At 43.4% G+C, this 26,814-nt stretch overlaps 1 protein-coding gene across 2 annotated transcripts in view; it reads right to left on the bottom strand.

The window, feature by feature from the left end:
• The window catches only part of CRIM1 (cysteine rich transmembrane BMP regulator 1), a gene marked incomplete at its 5' end in the record, with an annotated part of 206,515 nt that overhangs the window by 66,957 nt on the left and 112,744 nt on the right, over positions 1-26,814 (bottom strand). For both annotated transcript variants that reach the window (XM_082671722.1, XM_082671723.1), the window contains 3 exons: positions 4,065-4,262; positions 6,713-6,895; positions 17,093-17,214. In XM_082671722.1, the coding sequence (XP_082527848.1) occupies positions 4,065-4,262; positions 6,713-6,895; positions 17,093-17,214 (503 nt within the window). The remainder of the gene's footprint in view (positions 1-4,064; positions 4,263-6,712; positions 6,896-17,092; positions 17,215-26,814) is intronic.

The raw sequence follows: 26,814 nt of genomic DNA, 5'->3' as shown, positions 1-26,814 counted from the left end.
TCGCTAACTCACTCACTCATCATCCATTCATTAACCATTTTTGAGCACCTACTTACATGACAGGTGCTGTTTTAGGGATTCAAAAGCATACGGTAAATCCTAGCTCATGGGGGACGTAGCCTCTTTTAGGCTACTGGTCAATAAGTGCACTCTGTCTCAGAGGCAGTATCCTTGCAGGGGTCCAGAGCCAGGGCTCTGGAGATACACTGCTCTGCCACTTCCGAGCTGTAGGCCCTTGGGCAAGTTACATGACTTCTGAACTTTGGGTTCTGTAATCATAAATTGGGATGGCAGTACCTGCACAAGAGGGGAGGTGTGAGGATCAAATGGGCTGATGCTCTTAAAGCACTGAGGCCTGGCTCACAGTCACAGTGTGCAAGAAATGTCAGCTACTCTCATTAAGGGCTACAAACAAGATGATGCAAATGGTGCTAGCTGCCGAGGAAGACAATTCTGCTGCCCTCCTTTTTTGTTTTTAGTTTGTAAGAAAATAAGGACATATCTCCCATATAGATGCTTAAACTGCAAACTTTATCTGCTATTCCATGTGTTTCCATTCCAGCTTTTTACAAGGGCCAGAAAATAAAGATAATGCAATTGACGAGCAAGAGGAGATGTAGAGAAAAGCCAACAGAACAAACCGTAAGAATACAGTCAGTTATAGACTTACAGACTGGGATGGCTTATCTGTGTACCTGAATTGGGTGTTGACACTAACTTGCTAAGACTTAATCAAGAGAGTACTTAAGTGCCAATTTAAACAGCACTCAGGTACTTGTGAATTGAGTTAGCTGTCAAGTAACAGCATAGTCTTTAAGGGCCCCCAGGTTCACATTCCCAGTCCTCCAGGAGTAACCAAGCACATTATGTTGTCATTTGGAAGGTATGTATCTCTAATAACAACAGCAGTCACAACAAGGTTCTTCCTCCCTGAAGGTCCAAACACACTATATTTGGTGATGCAGTAATTTATTTAGGAAGAATCTAAACCCACAATCCTTGTGTGGGGTCCCTTTCATCAAATTTCAGACTCTGACTATGTACCTTGGGACTGTAGCTAATAAAGGTGAGAGCCAACATTTGTTATGCAATTATGCACAGAGGAATTTACTGTGTATAAACTGCATAAATACCAGTCTTTCTGTTTCCTCCAAATAATTCTGGCTGATTATTTATTACACAACAATGCCTTGCTTTTTTCTTATTCTGTCTAATCCTTTGGCTCTTCGGAAATCACCTGAAATTCTATTTAAATAGGCTATTGAATGACTGCTGAGAAAAATATTTTTGAATACTTCCAGAGTCTTTCTTGGATCCTGAAAACTAAGCAATAAGATTTATTTGCCTTGCATTATTTTGTAAGTTTATTATTATTAATAAATAAGTTTATTACAATATTATTCATAGATAATAATAAACTTTTATGATCATTATCCTAAGCTGTACATTGTTTTTTTTATCCCCATGCCAAAAGAATCTTTTGTCTTCTGAACACATCTTAAAATGAGGGTGTCACTGGAGAGTAAACACAGTTTTACGTGAAACTTATTACTTAACTGACTTTAAAACAAAAACAAGAAACAGAAGATAAATTAGTTCTCTGAGAACTAAACAATGGAACCTTCTGCAAGGCTGAGACCAGCAGAGCCTAACAGCTTGGAATAAAGATGCCAAGTCTGGTGAAGTGAAGGAGACAACCTGAATGTGAGGCTTGAGAAGCAAATCGAGGATGAGTCTCAAAGGCATCCTTCCCCCGAGGTGCTCAAATTCAGGGGAGAGGGCAGGTGGGAGATCACATCAACAACACCCGGAGTAGCTGTCAAACTGCAAATGATCTCCTCCCCTGTCATCAAACTCCTGTGTGTCCCAACACAGGGCCAAAAGCCAGAGATGAAGAGAGATAGAAGGGAACTTGAAATAGGGGCAGGTAGAAACTGAGATGACCTCTGGGAGCAGAGGAAGCAGACAAAAATGTAGTTGAATCTGACAGACTTCAGTTGATCCCAGCTCAGCCACATATTGGCAACTGACCTTGGGAAAAATTATCTAAATCTCTCAAAACCCTAATTTCTTCATCTTTAAAATGGTGTAATAAGGCCTTTGGCAGAGTGTTAACGTGAGGATTAAATGAAATCAGGTACAAATAAAAAGCACTCACCCCACAGCACCTGAATGCAGACATTCTGTTTTTCCTGGTTTAATTTAAAACAGCCTAAATAGTTTCTTTGAAGTTTACTAGGAGTTATCCCTCATTTAGCTTTGTGTCCGATGTGGTATCTGGATTATGGAAGGTTCTTAATAAATTTTTTGGAATTAATGGCTGACCCAAACTGTCACTCTTTTCTCAAACAGTGGAAGATTACAACGTGACCCAGCTGTTTCAGAGACCAAACTCTAAGTGATCAAACTAACATCTACTTCCTACCCAAACATCTATATGACATAAGAATAAATCAGTTTCTCATACATATAATATATATTTTTGTCTATTCACCAACTGCTTCCCTTCTCCACTGACCACAATGGATATGCTAATGACAGCCAAAGATGAGGGCAAAGGGTTTGCCTTTCTTACTTTTAGAAAAAAGGCCCTACTTTTTTTTAACAAGTTTTTCAAAGTCTTATTTTCAATCTAGACTCAAGACTCATGAAGTTAAAGAGTTACTGTTTACTGGATTTTATATATGTTTTTAATTTTTCTTACATTATCATGCACATACATATACTTAAATAGTTCAAACCAATAACAGACTGCCCCTAATTCCTAGGGATAGATATTCCCATCTTCATCAGCTTCAGAGGGCATCTTTCCTTGTAAAGCTGACCGTACATCATCAAACATTATTGCACACTCCTTTTTCCAGCACTGAAACGCTGCCTTCAGGGGATAGGAGGAGTGTATGTGCGAGGTGGGTGGGTGATTTCCACAAAATTGGTCATCTGGAAGCTATAAAGTTTTGGAGTGTGGCAGCTGCATTCTGAGTAGAGTAATGGTGAGGGAATTGGTGATGTCAATAGAACCAGAATCCTCCAGCTTCAATTTTTATATGATTTTTAAGGTCTTTAATAATTCTAACCCCTCAGAAGTTAATGAAGCCAGTCAGGCAAACTCTGAAGTCTGAGTTGATTAAAATTTCGGTAGAAGCAAAAAGACTTCTTGACAGAGGACTCAGTCTACTTGACTGAATTTCTGAAAAGACCTGTCAGTTCCTTAAAAGCTGTTTTAAAAAATTCTAGGAGGATCCATCTTCCACAAGGACTAATTTTTGACCCACTTTAGTTCATTTCACTATGCAAATGTGCTTCTTAATGACGGACACTCTCTATTGGAACTGTCAGTATAGATATTCAATCTCTTGTCTGTACTAACAGACATGGACCAAGGATTAAGGCTGACTTGAGTAAGTGTGCAAAGAATCTTCCCAGGATGGGGGAAATGGCCTGGAATAGCGGTTGGGATGGAAAGACTAGTCCAGGATATCTCAGGCTCTCTCCATGAAACAGGAAGAGAGGTAGTGAATGCAGGTAACCAAGACATAAGAAAAAGCCCGAAAGGAACTGCAAAGCCACAGCCATCGTGATATTAGAAGCAGAATGGATGCTCAGGGTGAGGACTCCAGGCAGTGAAAACCACCTTTGATGGCTCCAGGTTTTTCATCTAGTTGCCAGGACTCTTGGGCTTATGTAAGCATTACAAGTTGAACAAGCTATGCTTTGAGTCATGGGTCTTATTTCCAATTTCATTTCATTTCATCGTGTTGACCTTTGGATGTTAATCAGGCTTGCGGTGAACTGATTTAAAATGTATGTATTCCTTGACTGTAAAGTATTCAGATAAGCATTATCTGCAGTGACAAAATAAAGCCCACACTATTCTCACTGTAAACGTGTAACATTTCCCCCAAATGATTAGTTTGGGCTGTATAATAAATTCATCTGCAACTGGTAACAGCATGAAGCAGACATTATGCCTGAGGAAACAGAAAACAAGCAAGCACATACTGGTAGAAGCTTATCCAACACGAGATATTTGCCAGGGGCTCGTTAGAATCTACAAGGGTTACCTTCACACACAGGGCAACACTCCCCAGGCACTTTGACGGGGTTCATGCAGCTCTGTCCGCAGGCCGTCGCAACACAGTGGGGTTCTCCGTTGATGCACTGGCAGAACGTGCAGTCGTCCTCCCGCCACCGGTCCCCATGGGCACGGATCTGACCATTGGCATAGCAGCCAGCGGGATTATTGAAAGGATATACGGGATCTAAATTAAAATGTGAGTTCAGAGTAAGACTGAGGGCATTCTACATCTTATCTCTGCCTGCACCTAGAGACATTTTTCCCCAGGTTCTCGTCATCAGCAGTTCTTTTCCAGCTGTGCTCAGCAGAAGCTCAGGGCCACAGGAGGTGTCTCTAGGGGGACATGCAAAAGCAGCTGTCATGCTGAATTTCTGTCCACCCATCCTGACACGGCACACAGGGCAGGGGATCTGAGGCATAAAAACCAATGTGCAGGTGTTATCATTTCATAAAGGTGCAAAACTTCGTGGATGGAGCTGTGGGTTGGTCGTGAGAAAAAAATGCTGATCCATTTTAGGCTCTGACGATGCCTTCTGAGTTGCCAACTTAAATGTTTATTACACCTCCATTTTACCTCCTGTAAAGTGGAAAGAATAATGCCCCATCTAACTTATAGGGAGCCTGTTATTTCTAGGACTAACTGAAGTCTATCTCACGGTGCCTGGAGGCACAGTGAGGTGTATACAGTTCCCTGCTGTGGCCTTGTTCAGGACAGGACTGACACAGCTTCTCTAAACCATTCATGGCACTGCTTGTGCCCTGGAGGGAAAGCTGTGAACCTACGCCATTTTTCTCCCCCAAGCTGAGCAGTCAGGCAGCAGCTGAGGCTGGGGAACGCAGGTAGCCAAGGAGAGTGTAAAAAAGTTTTCTGAGGTTGCTGACAAGCACATAAATAAAAAATCCCCAAATATCCTTATAAATGAAAGCAACTAGATAAATCACTCAATGTTCTTTTTCAGAAACATAAAATCTGGCCTCAAGAAGCAAGTGCTGCTGTGCTGGAAGCAAAGTCCAGGCAGTTCCGAGTTTGGTCCTCTTTATTCCAAAGAGGTAGTAGGGCATTACAAGAGAGTGAGAGGGCCCAAACTGAAAAGCACGCAGCCACAGCTTCAGAAGGGCAGTCTGCCAGACATGCAAGCAGCCAAGAGACCTGAGTTAGATAAGACTTTATAAAATTTCTTTATAAAAAATATTACACTGCATACTTCATTTCTACTTTGAGCCTGGATCTGAATTCCAGGAAGTGAGACATAACCGGATCTATGCCCAGACAACTCATTATGATTATTACACAGAGGTCCATATCTATGTTTTTACATGACCAACTGCTATATAGTTTCAGAGACTATTTACACACCGGGGGGAGTAGCTAGGGAACAAATCAATTGGGAAGGTTAAAAGTTTGATGTGACTTTCTTAAAATCCCTGATGACACCTAAGAAGTGAACCACCTTTCTCCCATGTTAGCAAAAATAATTTCTAACAGGGAAGGTGGCCTCCCTGCTATGAACCACTGTTCAATGTTAGGAATGTAGTTTGCATACTCTAAGCAATTTCATATCTTCAGTATTATGTGGCAAACAGAGCTCAAATATTGAAAAGAAATGGATTTAGAAAACAGAAAAAGTTATGGAACATGGCATGAAATTCTGTCCTCCCGTTTCACGTGTGGAGGTAAGGGCAGGGTGAGTGTCAGACATGAGACGGATGTGCCTGACTCCAGACTGAAGGTCTGTGGTCCGGGCAGGACAAGAAAGCTCACGTGATCCTCTTTTCTGGGGAAACAGTGTAGTGCAGTTAGGCCAGAGACACGGTCAGGCACTCACTGTTCCTGGCTTCACTGGAAACTCAGACAAGTGACTACTTTTCTGATTATCCTGATCCTTAAAATGTGTGGATTGTAGTATATGATATTCAGAGTTATCATTCTGAAATGTTTATTATTTCTCCATAGGAGAGACAGGAGGGTCGAGCCTGTTGGAGGAACATGGACCTCTTATTTCTTGGAGGGAAATGGGGAATAAAGAGAAAGCAGGCCCTGGGGATCCTTCTGCCCAGGGCCACAGTGGACACTGTCTGAGCCTTGCCTTGGTGTCACCACCATGCCACACCATGACCCGACTCTCACTACCACACATTTTCAAAGGACGGGGAGCCCTGCTCTCACCTGGACTGGCATGGGTATCAGAAAGGAAGCAGGGTTGGTTCCTCTCTGAGCTGACTGGCTAAGGTGGTCAGTGACTAACTAGGGCGGCCCTGTCCTAGCTGAGCAATCTGAGGGGAGCAGGGTGGGTGGAATTCTGATGTCAGGATGGAGAGAAAGTCCCAGGACTTGCCAAGGAACTGCTGGAACCACAGAGGAGGAACAGAAAGCACCTCCGGGAAACCTCACGTCCATCTGTGGAAACAGGTGACCGCTGTCTACACCCAGGGTGTAACTTCCCTCAGGGAAGTATTGACAGTTTCACACAGTCTACCTAGCATTATTGAAGTCCTAAAAGGTAGACCATGGTGACAAAAAACGGGAACTTCTTCAATCTTCCTCTATTTTGGAGACTGAAGTAGGTCAACTGTGATATTAAGTCCCTAAACCATGTCTCTTCTTCTTATTCTCTGATTGGCACCTGTCCTTACCTTCACACACAGGGCAGCACTCCCCTTCGGGCACATAGTATCTCTCGCAGTTCAGCTCACCACACTGGGCAGTGAAGCAGATGGAAACACCCCCTTGGCATCGACAGAACCGACAGTTGTCCATTCGAAACATATCCCCATCGCTATACTCCACATTGTTGAATACACAGGCTGGCTTTGTTTCTAAAGGAGTTAAAACAAACATGGCAGATTCAAAGTCATTTCTCTGGTGTCCTTTCATATTTTTCAAACAGCCTCTAGAAAATACTGTCTGACAGCAGGTTAAAATTTGATGGAAATTTACTACACTCAATATAATTTTTTACAACAGAAGCAACAAAGCAATGCAAAGTAAAGTAGAATAAAATAAATAAAACACACCACTATTCTCATTATACCAAGGAATCGAAATTCCTCTTAGTAAAATCTATACTGGCGTCCCCTTATTCCAAATAAAAGTAACCATGTGACCATGAAACACATTTCTGATTTGTGCTTTAAAAAGATTTTTTGTTAAACAAAACGTCTGTTTTGTTAAATCATTCTCTACCCTCAAGTAAATGATCCTGCCTCCACATTAGGTTTTGTTCTGCCTCAAAAAATTTATTTAGGCCTTTTAAGAGGTTATGTTCTTCTGTTTCTCCAGTGTTTTCTCCTAAATTCTTTTTTCTATCCTGTTTAACAATCTGTAATTATAACAGTGCTTGGCCTTTAAAAAAACACTTTCTACATGCATTACCTCACTTAATCCCAATAACAAAGGTCTGATGTAGAAATACTTATCCTGAGTGCAGAAGTGAGGAAATCCTGGGTAATTTGCTCAAAGTCACACATTTAGCAAATGATAGAAGCAAAAACAGTAGCTCTTCAACTAAAACCTTGTACTCCTTCCATTGTGTTTCAAGGCTATGTTCTGCTAAGGACTCAAAGCCCTGCACTTAACAATTCTCATAATGACACCAATGATTTTAAATTGTTTCTCTGCCCTAAAACACTCTCACTAAATCCATTTCTTAACGCTAATTTTGGTTGACTTAAAAGAACTCCCACCAGACAAAGACATCATAAGAAAAAGAAAACTATCTCTTATAAACACAGAGATAAAAAAAATCCTCAAAAAAAAAAAAATACTAGCTGACTGAATCCAGCAACATATAAAAAAGATTATATACCAAGTGGGGTTTATTCCAAGAATGCAAGGTTGGTTTAACATCCAAAAATCAATTAATGTAATACAACATGTCTATAGAATAAAGGAAAAAAACCACAGGATCATCTCAGTTGACATAGAAATGATATTTGACAGAAGTCAACACCCTTTCATGATAAAAACGTTCAATAACTTAGGAGTGGAAGTTGTTAAACAGCAGCTTGATAAGTGGCATCTATGAAAAACCCACAGCTAACATCATACTTAATAGTGAAAGGGTGAATGCTTTTCCCTTTAAATCAGGAGCAAGACAACGATGTTCACTCTCACCACTTCGATTCAACTTTGTACTGGAGGCTCCAGCCAGGGCACTTAGGCAACAAAAGGACATAAAAAGCACACGGGCTTCCCTGGTGAGGCAGTGGTTAAGAATCCGTCTGCCAATACAGGGGACATGGGTTCAATCCCTGGTCCGGGAAGAGCCCATATGCCGCGGAGCAACTAAGCCTGTGCGCCACAACTACTGAGCCTGCGCTCTAGAGCCCGTGAGCCACAACTACTGAAGCCCACGCACCTAGAGCCCGTGCTCTGCAACAAGAGAAGCCACCGCAATGAGAAGCCCACGCACCACAACGAAGAGTAGCCCCTGGGCTTCCCTGGTGGCGCAGTGGTTGAGTCCGCCTGCCAATGCAGGGGACACAGGTTCGTGCCCCGGTCCGGGAAGATCCCACATGCCGCAGAGCGGCTGGGCCTGTGAGCCATGGCCGCTGAGCCTGCGTGTCCGGAGCCTGTGATCCGCAACGGGAGAGGCCGCAACAGTGAGAGGCCCACGCACCACAAAAAAAAAAAAAAAAAAAAGAGTAGCCCCTGCTCGCTGCAACTAGGGAAAGCCTGCACGCAGCAACAAAGACCCAACACACCCCAAAATAAATAAATTTTTTTAAAAAATCACGCATATGAGAAAGTAAGTAGGAAAACTCTCTCTACCTGCAGATGACATGATCTTGAATTTTAAAAGATTCTAAAGAATCTACTAAAAAACTAGTGAACAAAAAGTTCGGCAAGATTTCAGGGTACAACTGCAACTCAAATAAATTGTGTATCTACACACTAGCAAAGAACAATCTGAAAATGAAGTTTAAAAAAATTCCCTTCACAGTAGCATTGAAAAGAATAAAATATTTAGCAATAAATTTAATAAATGAAGCACAAAACTTGTACTTTAAAAACTAAAAAGCGTTGTTCAAAGAAAGTAAAGAAGGCCTAAATAAATGAAAATATATTCCATGTTCATGGACTGAAAGATAATATTGTTAAGGTGAAAATATTCCCCAAATTGATCTATATTTTCATTGCAATCTCTATCAAAATCCTACTTGGTTCTTTTGTAAAAACTGACAAGCCAATCCTAAAACTCATATGGAAATGTGAGGAACCCAGAACTGCCAAAACAACCTTGAAAAGAAGAACAAAGCTAGAGGACTCACACTTTCTGATTTCAAGACATACTACAATGCTACAGTAATCAAGACACTGTAGTACTGACATCAGGATAAATATACAGTTCAGTGGAATTGATTAAGAGTTCAGAAACAATCTCTCATATTTAGTGATTTTTAACAGGGTGCCAGGATAATTCACTGAGGAAAAGAATAGTCTTTTCAACAAATGGTGCTGGAGCAACTGGATATCCACATGCAAAAGAATAAGAATGGACCACTATCATACCATATACAAAAAATAACTCAAAATGAATTACAGAACTATGATCTAAACGTAATAGCTACAACTATAGAGCTCTTAGAAGATAACAGGAGTAAATCTTTGAGACTTTGTAATTAGGCAATGGTTTCTTAGATATGACACCAAAAGCATAAGCAACAGAAGAAAAAACAGTTAAACTGGAGTTCATCTACTTTTGTGCTTCAAAGAACACCATAAAGAAAGATAACCCAAAGATTAAAAAATATTTGTAAATATCTGGTAAAGGACTTGTATCAGAATATATAAAGAACAACAATAAAAACAACCCAATTGAAAAATAGCAAATATTTGAATAGAAATTTCTCCAAATAAGATACAGAAATGACCAAGAAGCAGATGAAAAGATGCTTAACATCATTATTTATTAAGGGAATACAAATCAAAGCCACAATGAGACATCACTTCATATCCTAGGATGGCTAAAATGAAAAACATATAGATAATAACAAATGCTGACGAGGATGTGGAGAAACTGAAACTCTCATACATCGCTGGTGGGGATGTAATGAAACACACAGTTACCAGAGGATCCAGCAATTCTACTCTTAGGTATGACCTTATCCAAGAGAAATGAAAACATCTATTCACATAAAAACTTGTACACAAATGTTTATAGCAGTGCTATTCATAATAGCCAAAAAAAACCGGAAACAACCTAAACGTCTATCAACTGATGTATGAATAAACAAAATGTAGTATATCCATGTAATGAAATATTTCTTGGCCATAAAAAAGGAATGAAATTTTGACAGATACTAAAACATAAATGAACCTGGGGAACATTGCTAAGTGAAAGAAGCCAGTCAAAAAATACCACATATTGGATATGATTCTATTTATATGAAATGTCCATAATAGGTACATGTATAGAGACAGAAAGTAGATTAGTGGTTGCCTAGTACTGGAGGGTTTGGGGGAAATGGGGAGTGACCGTTAATGAGTTTGGGAATTCGGGGGGGGGATTGATGTAAGTGTTCTAAAATTGATTGTGAGGATCAAACAATTCTGTGAATACATTAAAAACAGTGAATTGTGCAACTTCACTTGGTGAAGTGCATGGTATGTGTCTCAATAAAGCTGGTAAAATAGAAGTACTTCCAAGCTAAAGACAGTTCTCCTGAGCTAATGCACCCTGTTTAATAAGATGGGAAGACCCAGATCATGAGACACACAGCTCTCATGGGCTCCTCTGTCCTAACGTCATTTCTCCATGTCACCTTGGATATTCGAAATATTTGAGACTTTCACTGCATTTTAATTTGAGTATATTTACATTTGTTTTGTACCTGGACAAACAAGTACTTTCTCATTTGATTTTATAACAATCCTGTCAAGAAGACAGAACAAATATTAATAGCCACTTCTTCAATGAGTAAAATGGAATTTTTAGGCAAATTGACTTTTGCCTAAAGTCACATAACTAGTGTGAGATGAGCTGTGTGTCTATATTTACACAGGCAGTAAATGTGCATGTCTGAACCTCTTCCGTAGTGTTGGCTGGATATACTGTTTCTTTTTTTCAGAAAACTCATGTCAGGAAGAATCATCTTATTACAGCTCAGAATTTATTATACTTTTAGCTAACATACTAAACTGAGCTGGGATTGGAAGAAACTGGGCAGCTGGACCACAAGTTCTAAAGTGTAGAAAATGGAGTGCTTTTTATCAATCAAATTTGCATGCTGTGGAAGGAGGCAAAATACTGCATTCTAACAAAATGCTGAGCTTCCATTCAAACTGAAGAAAAAGAAGTATTTTAGAACCAATTAATATTAATTATCAATACTTATTTGCCTTAATCAACCACAGCTACCATCTGGGTGAAGCCACAAATCTTGGTGTGAGATTTGAAGGAGTGAGAAGGGAAGGCTGTGGTTATGACTAAAGCAGCTGCAGATGAACTCGCTTTTACCGTGGGTTGTGCAGAAACGTGAGCGGGAGGGGATGGGATTGACAAGAGTTACATTTCACTAGCTAAGGCACAGAGAGCAAGGGAATGGAATTTAGAGAGATGGAGAGTCCCAGAAAACACAGCCTTGAAAACACAATTGATTCTTTAGGATTAAAAAAAAAAAAAAATCACACGACATAATGAAATCCCTGTTTGATGCCAAGACAAATTTACAGAAGCTCTTCAGAAAGATGCATGATAAAAATGGCTGGCAGTGGTCTTTGACGAGCAATGACCAATTACTTCTTCACCTGCTGGGGATACATGTGAATCTTAGAACCCTATGGAGTTTACCACTACCTCTATAACAGGACATTTTCCATGGACAGAGAAAAGAATAATATTACAAATAAAATAATTTACTGTGTAACTTGTACCTATCAATGCATAAAATTGCATATGCATTGAGATGCACAAAAGTGTCTTTTTAGGTATTTTTGCACGTTTTTTGTGTCTGCCCAATTAAATTTTATGTTTCTCAGTTCTGGAATATTCTCTTCCCTCTTTAACATATTCCAGAACTCCTGAAAAAGAACTTTATAGACTGTTAATAACTTCTACTGCCTGCCAAATTACACTGATTGGCAGACAGTGATAGGTATATAATTTTAGCAAAGGAAAAGACTAAAATGTAGAACTTCACATCAAATGTGAAAATGGAGAAAAAATCCAAATAGGTATACTTCTGTTGCTTTTTCTCCTTAATATCTCAGTAGAAAATGGCTAATGTCTTGCCTCTGGTCTCCTTTCACTGGGGGTAAGTTGTATAGGAAGCAAGTGGGCAGACTTAAGAAGTCAAAAGAGAGACAACTGTATGACAGATGAGAAATGTTTGAAAATTTCTCCATAAATCAGAGACAAACTGATGTAATCACAAAGACAGGGTACATGAGCTTCCAGATAGCTATAGGAGGAAAACACCTTTTCTATGGGGGGGAAGCAGGGTGTGTGTGCTAGAGAATACCAGGCAGATACTACTTCGGGATAAGGGAAGGGGAACAATACTTACAAAATAGGACTGCAAAAGACTGTATCACTGTTAAGCAAAATTAGCTTGACAAGACCCCAGGAACACAACAGATGCTCAATAAATGCATACTGAGTGGAATATTTCTTTCAAAGTGCCATATTCTCTCCATCACTGTAGAAGTAGACCTTATGTCCCTAGAAATATTACTGAGTATTATTGCTAAACAGACAATGGGTTATCATTAGAAGTTTCTGTACTAATTTTCTTAACAAACTGCAGGTCTCAGTTTTCTAGGCCCAAATTTTACATGAGGAGCAAGCTGACTTTGGGTATGGCTCTCCTGTGACTGATGGATTTGACATGTTAGTGTGTCTGATGCTGGAAGAGTCAGTCAGTGGCTACAACACTCAAACCATGATGTTCTATGATGTTGGATTTCTGTGCAAGTACATTGGACAGCTGATCATATCTAAGCAACCAAATGACTGTTTCCATATTCTGTATGTGGATGACTTCCCTATTCAAACCCAAATGCCTCTAGAAATGAGTGAGCTGGGCCAGTGTAAGGCAATAAGGTGTACTGTAACCAAATGGAGAACACATGTCGATCTAAAAGTAGAGGCCAGAGCTTCCCTGGTGGCACAGTGGTTGAGAGTCCGCCTGCTGATGCAGGGGACACGGGTTCGTGCCCCGGTCCGGGAGGATCCCACATGCTGCGGAGCGGCTGGGCCCGTGCGCCATGGCCACTGAGCCTGTGCGTCTGAGGCCTGTGCTCCGCAACGGGAGAGGCCACAGCAGTGAGAGGCCTGCGTACCGCAAAAAAAAAAAATAAATAAAAGTAGAGGCCATCACTCAGCTCCAGCTGACTAATGACAAAAGTTTTGCTTATGGGCAGGAGCAGACACAGAACTGTTTCTTGAAGAAGATCTGGGATTATTCAACACTGCTGTGGAGGTCATACTTCTAGGCGATGATACTGATGTCTTCTAGTTTATACAAAAGGAGCTCAATCATACCCCCTGTTCCTTTGGTTTCTAAACAACAGGGTTCTCATTCAACCAATACCTCACAGGTCCTCCTTTCAGCCCTCAGTCACAGACCATAACAATCCGACGAGCAACTCTCCCCTCCTCCCCCCCCCCAAATAAAACCAAACCCAACAGAAAAGAGAACGAATATTTATGGAGAATGTTCTTTCCATCTATTCATCTAGGCTAATGTTTTCAAAACTCAAGAGTTCTTGAATTCTCTGTGAATATTTTTTAACCTTCTGTGTTCACGATAACGCTTATCTTAAAAAAGTAACGTAAGCATACGGATCACCTGGATGGCAGCTTAGGAGCCGAGTGCTGGCAGGCAATCTCTGTTTCTGCACATGGGGTTAGTTAACATGCAACCCACTGTCTCCTGAACTGGGGTTCCCAGATCCATTCCGACATGTTCCTACATGTTTGGGGGTTTCTCAAAATCAATAAATAGTTCTCTAAGCACCCAGGTTCCAGCCGGGTGTCAAACTCACCTCTGAAAACTGCTTTCACTGAGGTGTATTTTAATATTTTGCTTTTGCTTTTTATTGAGAAGAGCAGCCAGAGGAAATCTGTTTCCACATTTAAGGGATTAAAGCAACTAAGGACAAGATCTACTGTGTCATCCAGCGCTCTCTTTTCAAGCTTCCATATGAGCAGAGGGTTGCCCTGTTCAGCAGGCTTCTTGTCTCTAAAAATAAGAACTGCAGATCTGATTCTATCTCCTTTTTCACTTTGATGGCCAGGATGCTGGGGGCCTAACTTGACATTTAACTCCACCAATTAAACAGACAGATGCTATGGCCTGCATACCTGTAGGCATTTTCTTTCTGCTTTTCATTTTCAACTTTTACATACAACTCTACGGTTCTGATTCTCTTTTCTCATTAATATTCTACCACTATGTTATCTTATCTGTTCTCAGTGTAAAGTTGCCTCAAATCCTTTGTGCATAAGCAAGGCTTTATATATATTTTAAAGCTATATATATATATATATATATATATATATATATATATATATATATATATATATATATATGGCTTATTAAAATATGTATATATAAAATAGACCTCTGCTCATCTGGGCAATGATAATGAATTTTGGATAATGTAATATCCTCTAATGGTGACCTTATGACAACAGTAAGATTTTCCCAGGGCACCAGTTGCCAAATAAACAAACACACACATACACTTACATACAAATATATGTATGTGTGGAGGGGAGGTGTGTGTATGTGTATGACAAAAAAAGTGAAATACAGGCTCTGAGACGGAACTCCATACACACTATTCTGTGGGATTTTGAATCTTCAGAGGACTGTAGTTTCTAGTCTCATCTCCAACTGAATGACTAATATAGAAATAGACACACTGTAGCAGGACACGAAATAAAGCAAAGATCACGCAACCAATTTATGGTGGCAAGAAAGAGGCAAACACCAGAAATCCTGTGACTGCTTTGTCATCTCAACATTTTCTCACAGCTGAAGGCAAGTCCTGTTCCTGAAGTGACTTCTATAAATGGGGGCAAGGGCACTGAGGGGGCGGGGGGCAGTTATCAGCTGTCCAAACCGTATCACACTGGGGAGAGATGTAAAGTTAATGTCCTGATGAGAAAGTCATGACACTTGGGTTTCTATAATCAAGAAGCAAGGAAAAAAGAAAAGCACTCCTCTAGAGGTGATATTTCCTGGGGACAAGAGACCTAAGATTAAAGTGTAGGGCAGTAAAAGATGGCGAATTCCCACAAAGTAAGCCCTCTATGGGCTGATAATTAACAGCCACTCTAGAGGGAACTAAGATGATATGAATCAGATCACTTGCTCACTCACCCACCCAACTACCCATCAGAACCTGGGTGCACTCTGAGAGGCAGGCAATGTGCTAATAACACAGACACAAGGATAGATTCTCTGTTCTCTGGCAGTTCAGATTCTAGCATGAGAGACAGACATGCAGAGGGATGAATACTGGAAGGAAGCACAACTGAGATGCTGGGAGCCCAGGACAAGGACCAACTATTTCTGTCTCAATGGCACAAGTTAAATATTCACAAAATGTCACCTACAATCAACTAACTTCAGCAATACCAGAGACTTGGCCATTTGCTGGTGGTTAACAGACATTACTACCGGCTGGATAATAATACGGGTGGGGAGAAACACTGAGAAGAGATTTATGCACGTGGAACTTTTCCTGCACCTCTCCCTGCATGCTTGTATTTATAAAGGTCTTTAAGTCAGGATCCTCCCCTCACCTTCTCCATCCCCCTGCCATGTCCAGAACAGCATCTTTGGATATGAACAGGAGGTGGGCACACAAAATTATAAAGACTATTTGCTCTTGAGGCACAATTTCAAGTGCTTCACATATAAAACCTCATTTAATTTACTGTTATTCACTCCATTTGACAGATGTGGCAACTGAGGCCCAGGAAGACCAAGGGATGCCCAAAGTTACACAGCTACTAAGTGGAGGAACTAGTTTTCAAACTGAAGTCTTTTAATTGTAGTCTATGTTCTTTTCTAACCACAAAGCCATACTACAAGTGTTTCTTCAAAGCAAAGCAAAGCAAAACAAAACAAAATATGCAGCCACTGGACTAAAAACTACAGGACTCGGTGAAACAGGTCTGGACTTTAATATAACCTTTTCTTGTGGGGGAGGGGCAGCTTGGGAGGAGGGCAGAAAAGCTTCTGAACCCCGATTTCCTGTAGGCGGCAAATATGGACGCTTCTATATGCGTAATTTTGTTGTATTTGTCCAAATCCAAAATCATTTTCCTTGTGTGTCTAGGTGTTGACTAAATAATGTCCTCTAAAATTACTGACATTTCACTTACTTGAGTTTATTCTGTTTTTCTTCTGAAAATTCTGATGGAGGGACATGTTTTAGGCTCTCCTCCCTTCTAGCATCTAAATTCAATAAACGCCAGGTCATCACACACCAAGGGAGAAAGGTGGATTCTATTTGAAGTAATCTTATGACTGAAGGATCGTTTTTCTGGTCCACAAGGTTCCAGCTCCAACTAAGCCAATACTACTGACCAAGTAATGGCCAGAGGTGTTTCCTCTAAGTAGGAAAATGCTAAACTAAAGGAACAGTGTCTTTTCTCTTTCAAATTGTGGACACTCCGATGTGGTGTTAGTTACAAAGATTACCTCTGACAATAATGCAATGAGATCTTGAATGATAGGAGGGATACGACCACATTTTCCATGATCCTTTTCTTGCAATCCTAAAATTTCTGAACTACTGAAACACAGCAGAATATGATGGCTACGTGCAGTCTGTGATTACACTTCCAAAATGCTCTTTCTAATGGATGGAATGATGATTCCTTTCCTAACTTTCTCTACTGCCTAGTGGGATCTTAAACAAATATTCTTTCTGAGTTTCATCAAGTCCCTGAGTATATTCTCTGCCTTTTAAAAGACAGAAACAGCTAGATTGAACCCTCCCTCCTCCTCCTGCACAAATGTACACTCTCTGAGAACAAGAGAAACCCCACGTACCATTAACACATTCAAAGACATCACAGCACTTTCCAGGTGTCCCATCTCCACGAGAGACTATGCGGGGAGTGGATCCCACCTCACACACGGGGAAACCACATAAGCCAGAGAGACACTCGCATCTGAAACCAAAGAAAAGGGAAGGAAAACCCCATGAATAAACAACAACATAGAAGTCGGGAGACCACAAACAAAGTGGCTGTGGAAAACTATTCACCCCTCTCTGTGACACTGTTCTGTTTATCTGGTGTCGCTGGGGAATGGGGAGCGGGTCCTAACATAATTGGCATTCCAAATAACTAAGGCTCATCTCCTTAGTATACGCCCAGATATTTAACGTTAACCATTTTGACAGAAATATTCCTAAAATGCATTACTTCATTTCTTACTTAACCAGACTGGTATTGAGCATAACAAACATTTTCTTGATGACTCAGGGCCATCTTTACATGCATACATTATCCTGTTACTCCAGACATCAGTGATGCTTGCACGGTCTGACACAGAATGATGCTCCTGCGTTAAATGATTCTATGTTGCTACTTGGTTGCTGTTGACCTTTAGGTGTTTTTCAGCAAATTTTCTGACTCGTCTTTCAACTAATAGGTTATTAGTTTGGCTTTTTTTTTTTTTTTAATCTTTGTGATTGTGTCTAGTAGCATCCTCCTCTGGAGCTACATTAATTAATTTATAATTGTGTATAATAAAAGAAATAGATTCTGATTGAAGACCGAGGAGCTTTATAAATAAAGGGCATAAGCTTTAGCAAATGGAGTTTGTGACAGCTATCTGGAAGCTGAAAGTCTTAATGTTTTGGATCTTCTAAGCTGCATGTGTGCATTTCTCTGAATGCAAACTACCTCTGTTGGTTCTCACCCTTAACTTCAACTCCGCTGCAAAACTTGCCTGACCACAGGAAAATAAGAGGCAGGTAAATATAAGAGGAGAAAAAGATATTGTCAACTGCCTGATGTTGATGTGTCGTAATGAAATAAGAGGCAGGAAATGAGAAGCTCAGGGCAGGAGGGTGTCAGGATGTAACTGTAATACAAGGAAGGAGCAGCTAGACTCTGCCCTGGGACTCCCCTGGCAATGGAAGCGTGGGTCAGAGGGTAGAGAGGATGACTAAGGGAGTTCCCAGGTTGGCAGGAGTGAAAGGAAGACATCCTAAAAAGAGACATCCTTGCCGGAAGTATGTGGGTATTTATGTACAAGAGAGGCCAAGATCAGGGGAGGGTAACATTCCCAGCAAGGAAGAACCATTAGCACATTAATTCTGTTTTTTCCCTCTTCTTATTTGATTGTTTTGTTCTATTTTTCTTTGGATCTTTCATAAATTAAAATATGACTGTTGTCCACAAGTACTTCCATAATCAGGCCTAGAGGTTTAATGACATTTATAGTTAACTGTGGAACTAAAAAGGAAACGAATTAAGTTAAAATTTGCACCAAACTCCATTAAAGCCACTGGAAAGGTGTGAATATCCCCTCTCAGGCTTCTTCCATGTGGGGAGATGGTTATATACAGATTATATTGGAGAAGAGGGTGTTAGGTAATTAAAGTTTTGCTGCAATGGTATTTCTGACTATGGTTTAAAATAAATGTTTGGCTGTTTTGTGTGAGCAAAGCCGGGAGCTCTTGATTCATAATCTCTATTCCTACAGGACAATCACCTTCTACAGCTGAGTAAATATGAACTGAGCTTTTAGTCCCTGGTAAGGTTATCCCACAGTCTCTCATTTTTATGTGCCTAGGCACTGCAGTTTTAAGCGGATGATCATATCCCTGTGACGTTACAGTAACAATATTTATTGCACTTGACACTCTGTACAACTTAAACTCTTCAGAGTTTACAGATTAGTGGGGGTAGAGTACTGAGAGGCCCCACCCTGATCCCAATATCTGGATGTCATTACAATGAAAGCATCCTACAAGAATAGCTGACTAACCTTTTTCCACATCTTTGGGAATTCCCCTTCTCTCCCACTGACGTGTTCGAGGAAATTACTTTAGGTTAAACACCAGGGAGCATACGATCAACCAATAAATACCTCCTCTGATGCCTTTCAACCCTTCAGAGACCTTTCCTCAACACTTGCGTGCCAGGCTTTCTGCTGGGCCGACAGAAATCACACCAACCTGAAAACCATGACTAAGTTTGCCCTTTTTCCCGCTTTTGACATTTGATCTATTTCCCAACATTGAAACATCTCTCTTGTTTTCTCAGAGACCCATACAGGTTGTCTCCAGCATGTTGCAGAAGATCTAAAACTGCACAACTGCCTAGTGACCCACTTAGGAAAGGAAAACCCTTTAGGTTGAATTTTTATTTCTAAACCCAGAATGACTGCACACTAAAGACCCAAGGATTCAGATGCCCTGGTTCTGGCCGGCAGGCTTGCTCCCAGCTCCTTTCCCTTCTCTACCAGCCCCTTGGAAAGCCCTCCCTACTTACTGCCACCTTTTGATTCTTCACAGCTTCCCCGAACCTGAGACTAGCAGAGGTTCAAGACCATTAGCACCTTAATAAAGAAGGAACTTATGAAGGAATCAGAAAAGGTTAAAATCTGGGCTGTCATCAGATATCTATCGAGCAAGTATCTATTAGGTTGAGACTTCACGAAACTGCTTTCTTTGTAGATCAAAAATAGTCAAATAGCAATTTCACAGAGTTCAACATAATACAACTCATGTGAGTTATTTTTCGACAGACAGTCTACACACACTTTCAGGTAACAAACGGGGGCCTCATCAGGACCCTTATTTGCCAAGGAAATTTATTATGTCTATACATAATAAAATCAAACAAGGTTTCCTATCCTGTGTTTTCCACTAGAAGAGCCTAGAGGGCACTCCCCTAGAGTCTTCTTGTAGTGAGTCACTGAATTACAGAACAACTGAAGCACTCAGAATCTTGCCCTCATCACCTTTTCTCTTCATTCTTATTATTTTTTTGGTCCCTCCTCCCAATCTCCCTCTTACCCTTTACCCCAATGCCTGGATAAACAGCAAGCAATGGAATGGAGAAAACATGTGGATTGGTAGCTAAGGAAACAGAATAACTTATGAGTAAATCGATGTCCACACTTACCCCTCACTTCTAAAACCTTCCCTCCTCCAACTTCTAGGTTCCGACCTGGTCTCCTCTCACCAAAGTCTCCCCTTCTCCCAGTTCATGCCACGCCCATCCTATGGCTCAGTTCTTGTACTTCTGTAGTCAAAAACCTTCAGTTACTCTTCATTTAACTGATCAGCTTCTCAGCCTAGCATTCAACACTCTCAAGTCCACAGATCTTTATTCGAATTCAATCTCGCAGTATTTCTCTTCATTCTCCTGATGCTACAGTCACCTTCTATTCTCCAAACAAGCCCTCCCTTTGCTGCCTTTCCACTGCTCACCCTACTCTCTCCTGAACATTCCTTATCTAGCCCTCATCTCCAGCTGTCTGTCTAGATACCATCTGCCTTTCCAGGCCAACCTCAGATAATAGCTCCTCTCTGAAACCCCAAATACCATACTTCTCTTAGGACATCTGAAGCAGAAGTGCTAAGGGTTTTTAAAGAAAACAAATAAAATAACAATTTTACTGAGATACGATTCACATACTGTAAAATTCACCCTTTTAAAGTATACAATTCAATGGTCTTTATATTCACAGGGTTGTGCTACCATCACTGCTACCTAATTTTAGAACATTTTCATCATCTCATAAAGAAACCCTGTACTTCCCATTTATCCTCTCCCAGCCCCTGGCAACCACGAATCTTCTTTCTCTATGGACCTACCTATTTTGGTCAGTTCACATAAACAGAATCATGGGCTAAGGGCTTTTCAACCTCCAACAAGAAGCAACTTGCATTTGCCATTTGCCTGAAAAATCAAGCCTTTAATGTTATCCTCAGTATTAAGATAATCATCAGTCAAGGTACCAAACTAATAAATGTCTGCAGAATGTAATCACAGCTGCAGCCAGGTAGGCTGGTGAAGCTGTCTTTTTTTCTCTCTCCAGTAGGTAATGGATTCAGCTTAGTGGGCATGTGGGTGGCGGAGTACAAAGACGAACAGCACTCAGAAAAATCATCTAAGCCCCTAGAGGGCACTCCCCTCCTTAGGAGGCCCACGCTGGCTGGCTCTGCGGGCTCAAAGGCAGTGCACTCTCATGCATTCCCTTCCCGTCGTTTGTTTCCTGGTCTACACAGACAGTCCCAGAGTCCTAGTACAGCTTACAAGGTGCTCCCAAGTCTAGGCTCTACTTCTCCTCTAGCTTCCACATTCTACTGGCCCCTCTACATGCTCCTGCACACGTGAGTAACAATGGCAATCTGCCATTCACTGAACCCCTACACCCACTCCCGTCACTCAGCGCCGCAGCGCAGCGTCCACTCCCGTCACTCAGCGTCCACTCCCGTCACTCAGTGCCGCAGCGCAGCGTCCACTCCCCTCACTCAGCGCCACAGTGCAGCGTCCACTCCCGTCACTCAGCGTCCACTCCCGTCACTCAGTGCCGCAGCGCAGCGTCCACTCCCGTCACTCAGCGCCACAGTGCAGCGTCCACTCCCGTCACTCAGTGTCCACTCCCATCACTCAGTGCCGCAGCGCAGCGTCCACTCCCATCACTCAGCGCTACAGCGCAGCGTCCACTCCCGTCACTCAGTGCCGCAGCGCAGCGTCCACTCCCCTCACTCAGCGCCACAGTGCAGCGTCCACTCCCGTCACTCAGTGTCCACTCCCGTCACTCAGTGCCGCAGCGCAGCGTCCACTCCCATCACTCAGCGCCACAGCGCAGCGTCCACTCCCGTCACTCAGTGCTGCAGCACAGCATCCACTCCCGTCACTCGGTGTTCACTCCCATCACTCAGCGCCGCAGTGCAGCGTCCACTCCTGTCACTCAGTGCCGCAGCGCAGCGTCCACTCCCATCACTCAGCGCCACAGCGCAGCGTCCACTCCCGTCACTCAGTGCTGCAGCACAGCATCCACTCCCGTCACTCGGTGTTCACTCCCATCACTCAGCGCCGCAGTGCAGCGTCCACTCCCATCACTCAGCGCCACAGTGCAGCGTCCACTCCCGTCACTCAGTGTCCACTCCCGTCACTCAGTGCCGCAGCGCAGCGTCCACTCCCATCACTCAGCGCCACAGCGCAGCATCCATTCCCGTCACTCAGTGCTGCAGCGCAGCATCCACTCCCGTCACTCGGTGTTCACTCCCATCACTCAGCGCCGCAGCGCAGCGTCCACTCCCGTCACTCAGCACCGCAGCGTAGCGTCCACTCCCGTCACTCAACGCCGTAGCGCAGCGTCCACTCCCGTCACTGAGCGCCGCGGCGCAGTGTCCACTCCCGTCACTCAGTGCCGCAGCGCAGCGTCCACTCCCGTCATTCAGAGTCCACTCCCGTCACTCAGCGCCACAACGCAGCGTCCACTCCCGTCACTCAGTGTCCACTCCCGTCACTCAGCGCCGCAGTGCAACGTCCACTCCCGTCACTCAGTGCCGCAGCGCAGCGTCCACTCCCGTCACTCAGTGCCGCAGCACAGCGCCCACTCCCGTCACTCAGTGCCGCAGCGCAGCGCCCACTCCCGTCACTCAGCGCCGCAGCACAGCGTCCACTCCCGTCACTCAGCGCCGCAGCTCAGCGTCCACTCCCGTCACTCAGTGCCGCAGCTCAGCGTCCACTCCTGTCACTCAGCACTGCAGTGCAGCGTCCACTCCCGTCACTCAGTGCCGCAGCTCAGCGTCCACTCTCATCACTCAGCGTCGCAGCGCAGCGCCCACTCCCATCACTCAGTGCCACAGCTCAGCGCCCACTCTTCCTCAAATCCCTGCCTCTCTTTTGCCCCAGGTGAATTCCACACAGCCTTAAGGCCACCGCCCTACAAGGCTTTCTCTGACCAAAAAAGCAACCAGGATTAGTTTTCTCTCCTCTTGGAGTGGACCTGTTCCTCCTATGAAGTCAAAATCCTACTCTTTCTCCTGTGAATTCCCCTAGTGCAGGGGCATGTCTTATTTGTCTTGTAAATGAAAAAATGAATGACATAAAGACATCCAAACAATAATCTAGAATAAACTTCTTTTTCATGGCTAGTAAGTCAGAGGTTAGGCCATGCATTGTTTTTACAGTTTTTATGTTTATAAATTTTAAACTCAGGGCTAACTGGTGCAGTGCTTTTCAAAATCAGTCTGTGGAGGGAAAGACTACGGAGTTTGTTTAGAATGCGGATTCCAGGGTACCACAGTCATGGACTGTTTCTCAGAGTCTGGGGTAGGGCTCCAGAATCTGCCTGTACAGTAAGCTCTCCAGGAGACTCCACTGGAGGGAATCTGGGACCCACTTTCTGAACAACTTGCTCCTAAAGGTGCAGTGTCTCAATCGTCACAGTTTAATTTGCACTTTCCGTTGGAAAAAGCTATGTACAACTAGTTTTATCATTTTAATTAGTAGCACATTTTGATTAGTAGCACTTGCTCCTGCCTGAATACAGTTGCCTATGAGTGAGAGACACATAGAGTGAAGAAGACAGTAACTTTATTTACTATCCAATACCATCCATCATCCACCAGAAAATGGATGACTGATAGCAAGCCACTTAAACTCTGGGATGCTCAGTTTTCTTGTCCATAATACAAGATGGTTGGACCTTAATGAGCTTTCTCCAAACTATAAAATCCTGTGATTCCATTACCGTCATTCCCATCACTGCCACAGTCTGATCCCGGCTCATCCCCTTCTGCGGCTTCTCCTCGCCTGCACCCTGTCCTTGGAGCACATCACCATCTCGCCCTTCCACACCCACCTCCTCCTTACCAAGCACCTCAACCTTCAGGCCCGGCTCAAGATGGGCCTTGTCTCTGACACTGCTTTGTTTTGTTTTGTTTTGGAGGGGAATGCAGGAAAAGAAACAATATACTCAACAAGTTGAAGAATCAACAGTTTGTTTCACCAGAGTGACTAGAGAAACTGTAAAGGATGCTAAACGATAGGGAGTTAGAAGAAGACACCGTGGGGAGAGGAATCCTCTTTGCCACGCCCACCACCACTCAGCAAAGCAGCAAACTGTCAGACTCCTCATCTTCCCCAAGCAGATCCTTATTCCCTGCCCCTTCCTGGAGGGAAAACAACTCAGTGAGGCCCCTGCAAACATCTCTCCCAACCCTGCATTTATTCCACATCCAAACTCAGTGTTGAGCCCTTTGAAAGGGGAGAATCACTGTCTATAAATCAAAACCAACTCTATTCAGGTGGGAAGGAAGGCTCCCTTTACACAAGAATAAATGTGGAATTAAAAGGGCAAAGCACGTGTACTACTAGCATTCCACACAGGGTAACAATGAAACTGTCAGCAAAGGAAGTTACAATGACACATAAAACATATTCTTATCCTGTAAAAAGTATTTTCAACTTTAATTATATCTGATGTACTATCTTTCTACGGATTAAATTTCTTACCTCTTTCTAGGTATGTATAAGTTTAAAAAAGAGAAGAAGACTGCAAATAAAACATCCAAAAAGAAATGGGTTTCCCACCTGAGGGTCCACTATCCTGCACTCCTCCCTACGGAAGTTTCTTAGGACCACCATGCTTCTCCCGCCTCATTGTAAGATTTACTGCTAAGTAACAAACCCTCCTTCACCCTTTCTCCTGCTCATTCCTCCTGTAATGCCTTACATTTCCACCACCCAGGGGGTTAGGCATGTGCCTTAGTTGCAGCAGCAAGCACACCACCCAGCTCTAAGGATCACACGTGCCTCCTTCCAGAAGCCTCCCCGCTCCTCTTTTCACCTGTACAACCAGAAACCCCATGTTCTTCACCACTTTCCCTTCAGAGACAACAGCAAACTCACTCTGCATTTTTGGTTGCTGTTGTCATGTTTTGCTTTTTTCTGCGGGGAGCAACTGAAGGATTGTCCCCAGTACAGGGACAGTTATCAATTGAGGGCAAGTAGGTAAGATATTCCTCTTCATTTCTTACTACGCGGTACTGGCAATAATGATAAAGTCCACTGTAAGCCCTTAATGACATAGTCATTTTAGCTGCCCTCTTCCCAGCTTTCTCAAGGAGCAGATGATTATGGCTGGATCCTCAAGGCTGGCCTGTGGCTCAAGAAACTTATCCTTAGGTGCTAATTTTGAGAGAAAAGAGGTATAAATTGTAAGAAAACAGAGGCAGTGGGCCCGCATGGTTCCTGGAAGATCTATAAATTATCTTGCAGAGTCAAGCTCCACAGTAAGCAGGTGAGGTCAGGAGAAAGCAAGGGCACTTCACATCGGTTACCGCCTCCACATGACTGCTTAAAGGAGAGGAGAGTTGGGGCAGTTCCCAAGAGACTCCCTCCTGCAAGGGAGCCAGAGGCACAGACACACAGCTGGGAAGCACCCCAGGGCCCGTGCTCCTGCTGAACCGTGAGAGCTGGGATCTGGCAGGCATCCTGAACTGCACTCAGTTCAGCCCAACAAGCTGATAACCACCACATCCCAGGACAGGCAGGCTCTCTGCCTTCACCTCCCCGGGCCCGGGGGAAAGACACTGGCGTGTGCTCCCATGGTGGGCAGGACGGCAGCAGAGGGGGACAGGAGAGGTGCATGGAGACCCAGGCGGGAAAAGCAGGAAGGAGGGGAAACCGGCACGTGGCACTCTGCGAAGGAGGAGGACTGGGTCTGGTGGGGACAGGACCTTGTATCAGAGAAACGTCAGGTGTTTCCATTTCAGGGCTGGATCCGCCGATCGTATTAGAAACGGATGCTTTGGAACGTGGAATCAGCTTGCTGGTGAACATGCAGTGGTCCCGTAACTACCTGCCGAGTGTGTGCGTGTGGGAGGCGCTCAGCTGGGTAGGGCTGGGGATACGCGGGGTCCTGAGCCTCCATTTAGGAAGTCTGGTTTAGGGAGGTGTCAGATACACATAATCACAAACCAGAACACAATCGGATGGGGACTATTCTGTCTCCTCCCCGGAGCACGTGACGCACAAACACTAATGACATCAGGACTGAACCTCCTATTTGAAAATCTGGACAAATCCTCCACTGCTTGGGTGGCTAATGCTCCTTCACCTCCTCGGAGCTGCCTGCAGCCTGAGCTGCTGCTGAAAGAGCTGACTCCGAGCACACGTCCACGGGCTCCCTGTGGGCTGTCGATTCCCAGACCTCTCATCCTTGTCATCAGTGCAAAGTGCAAGGTCCTCTGGTCTCCCGTCCTCAAGGGAATGCACATCCCCACAGAGAATCGCTCTGCTTCCCAGGGACTCATCCTCCCAGGCCCACTGCTCTGCCTTCCCCACCCTTTCCTCTCTCAGCATCTGAACATCATCACAGAGTATACCACTCAAATCTGTCCTAACCTGGCTCGCCTGAAAACACTACTTCCTTACAGTGAGACCATGAATTTCCCCACACTCACCCTTCACCTGGGGTGGAAGGGAGGCAGACGGTCTCCAAGCTGACCGCCGTGGGCTAGCCCACGGAAAGCTACCGCTTTCCTCCCTCATGCAGGCCCTCCCTCTCTGTGACTTTGCCTCCTGCCCATTTCCTACGGGGGTGGAGGTGCAGAGAATGTACTCTGACATCCGGCAGTCTTAGGTTTGAGTTCTGGCCACTGAGGAGCTGTATGACCTTGGGCAACACGTCACCCCTCCAAGCCTCACTTGTACTGCCTGTAGGATGAGGGTGATTAACGTACCCATATCTCACAGGACTGCTGTGTGGATTAAATAAACTGATATGTG

The sequence above is a fragment of the Grampus griseus genome (assembly GCF_964374135.1).
Source record: "Grampus griseus genome assembly, chromosome: 15".
NCBI lineage: Eukaryota > Metazoa > Chordata > Mammalia > Artiodactyla > Delphinidae > Grampus > Grampus griseus.
Note: the sequence above shows the minus strand (reverse complement) of the source record. Positions and strands in the feature narration are given on the sequence as shown.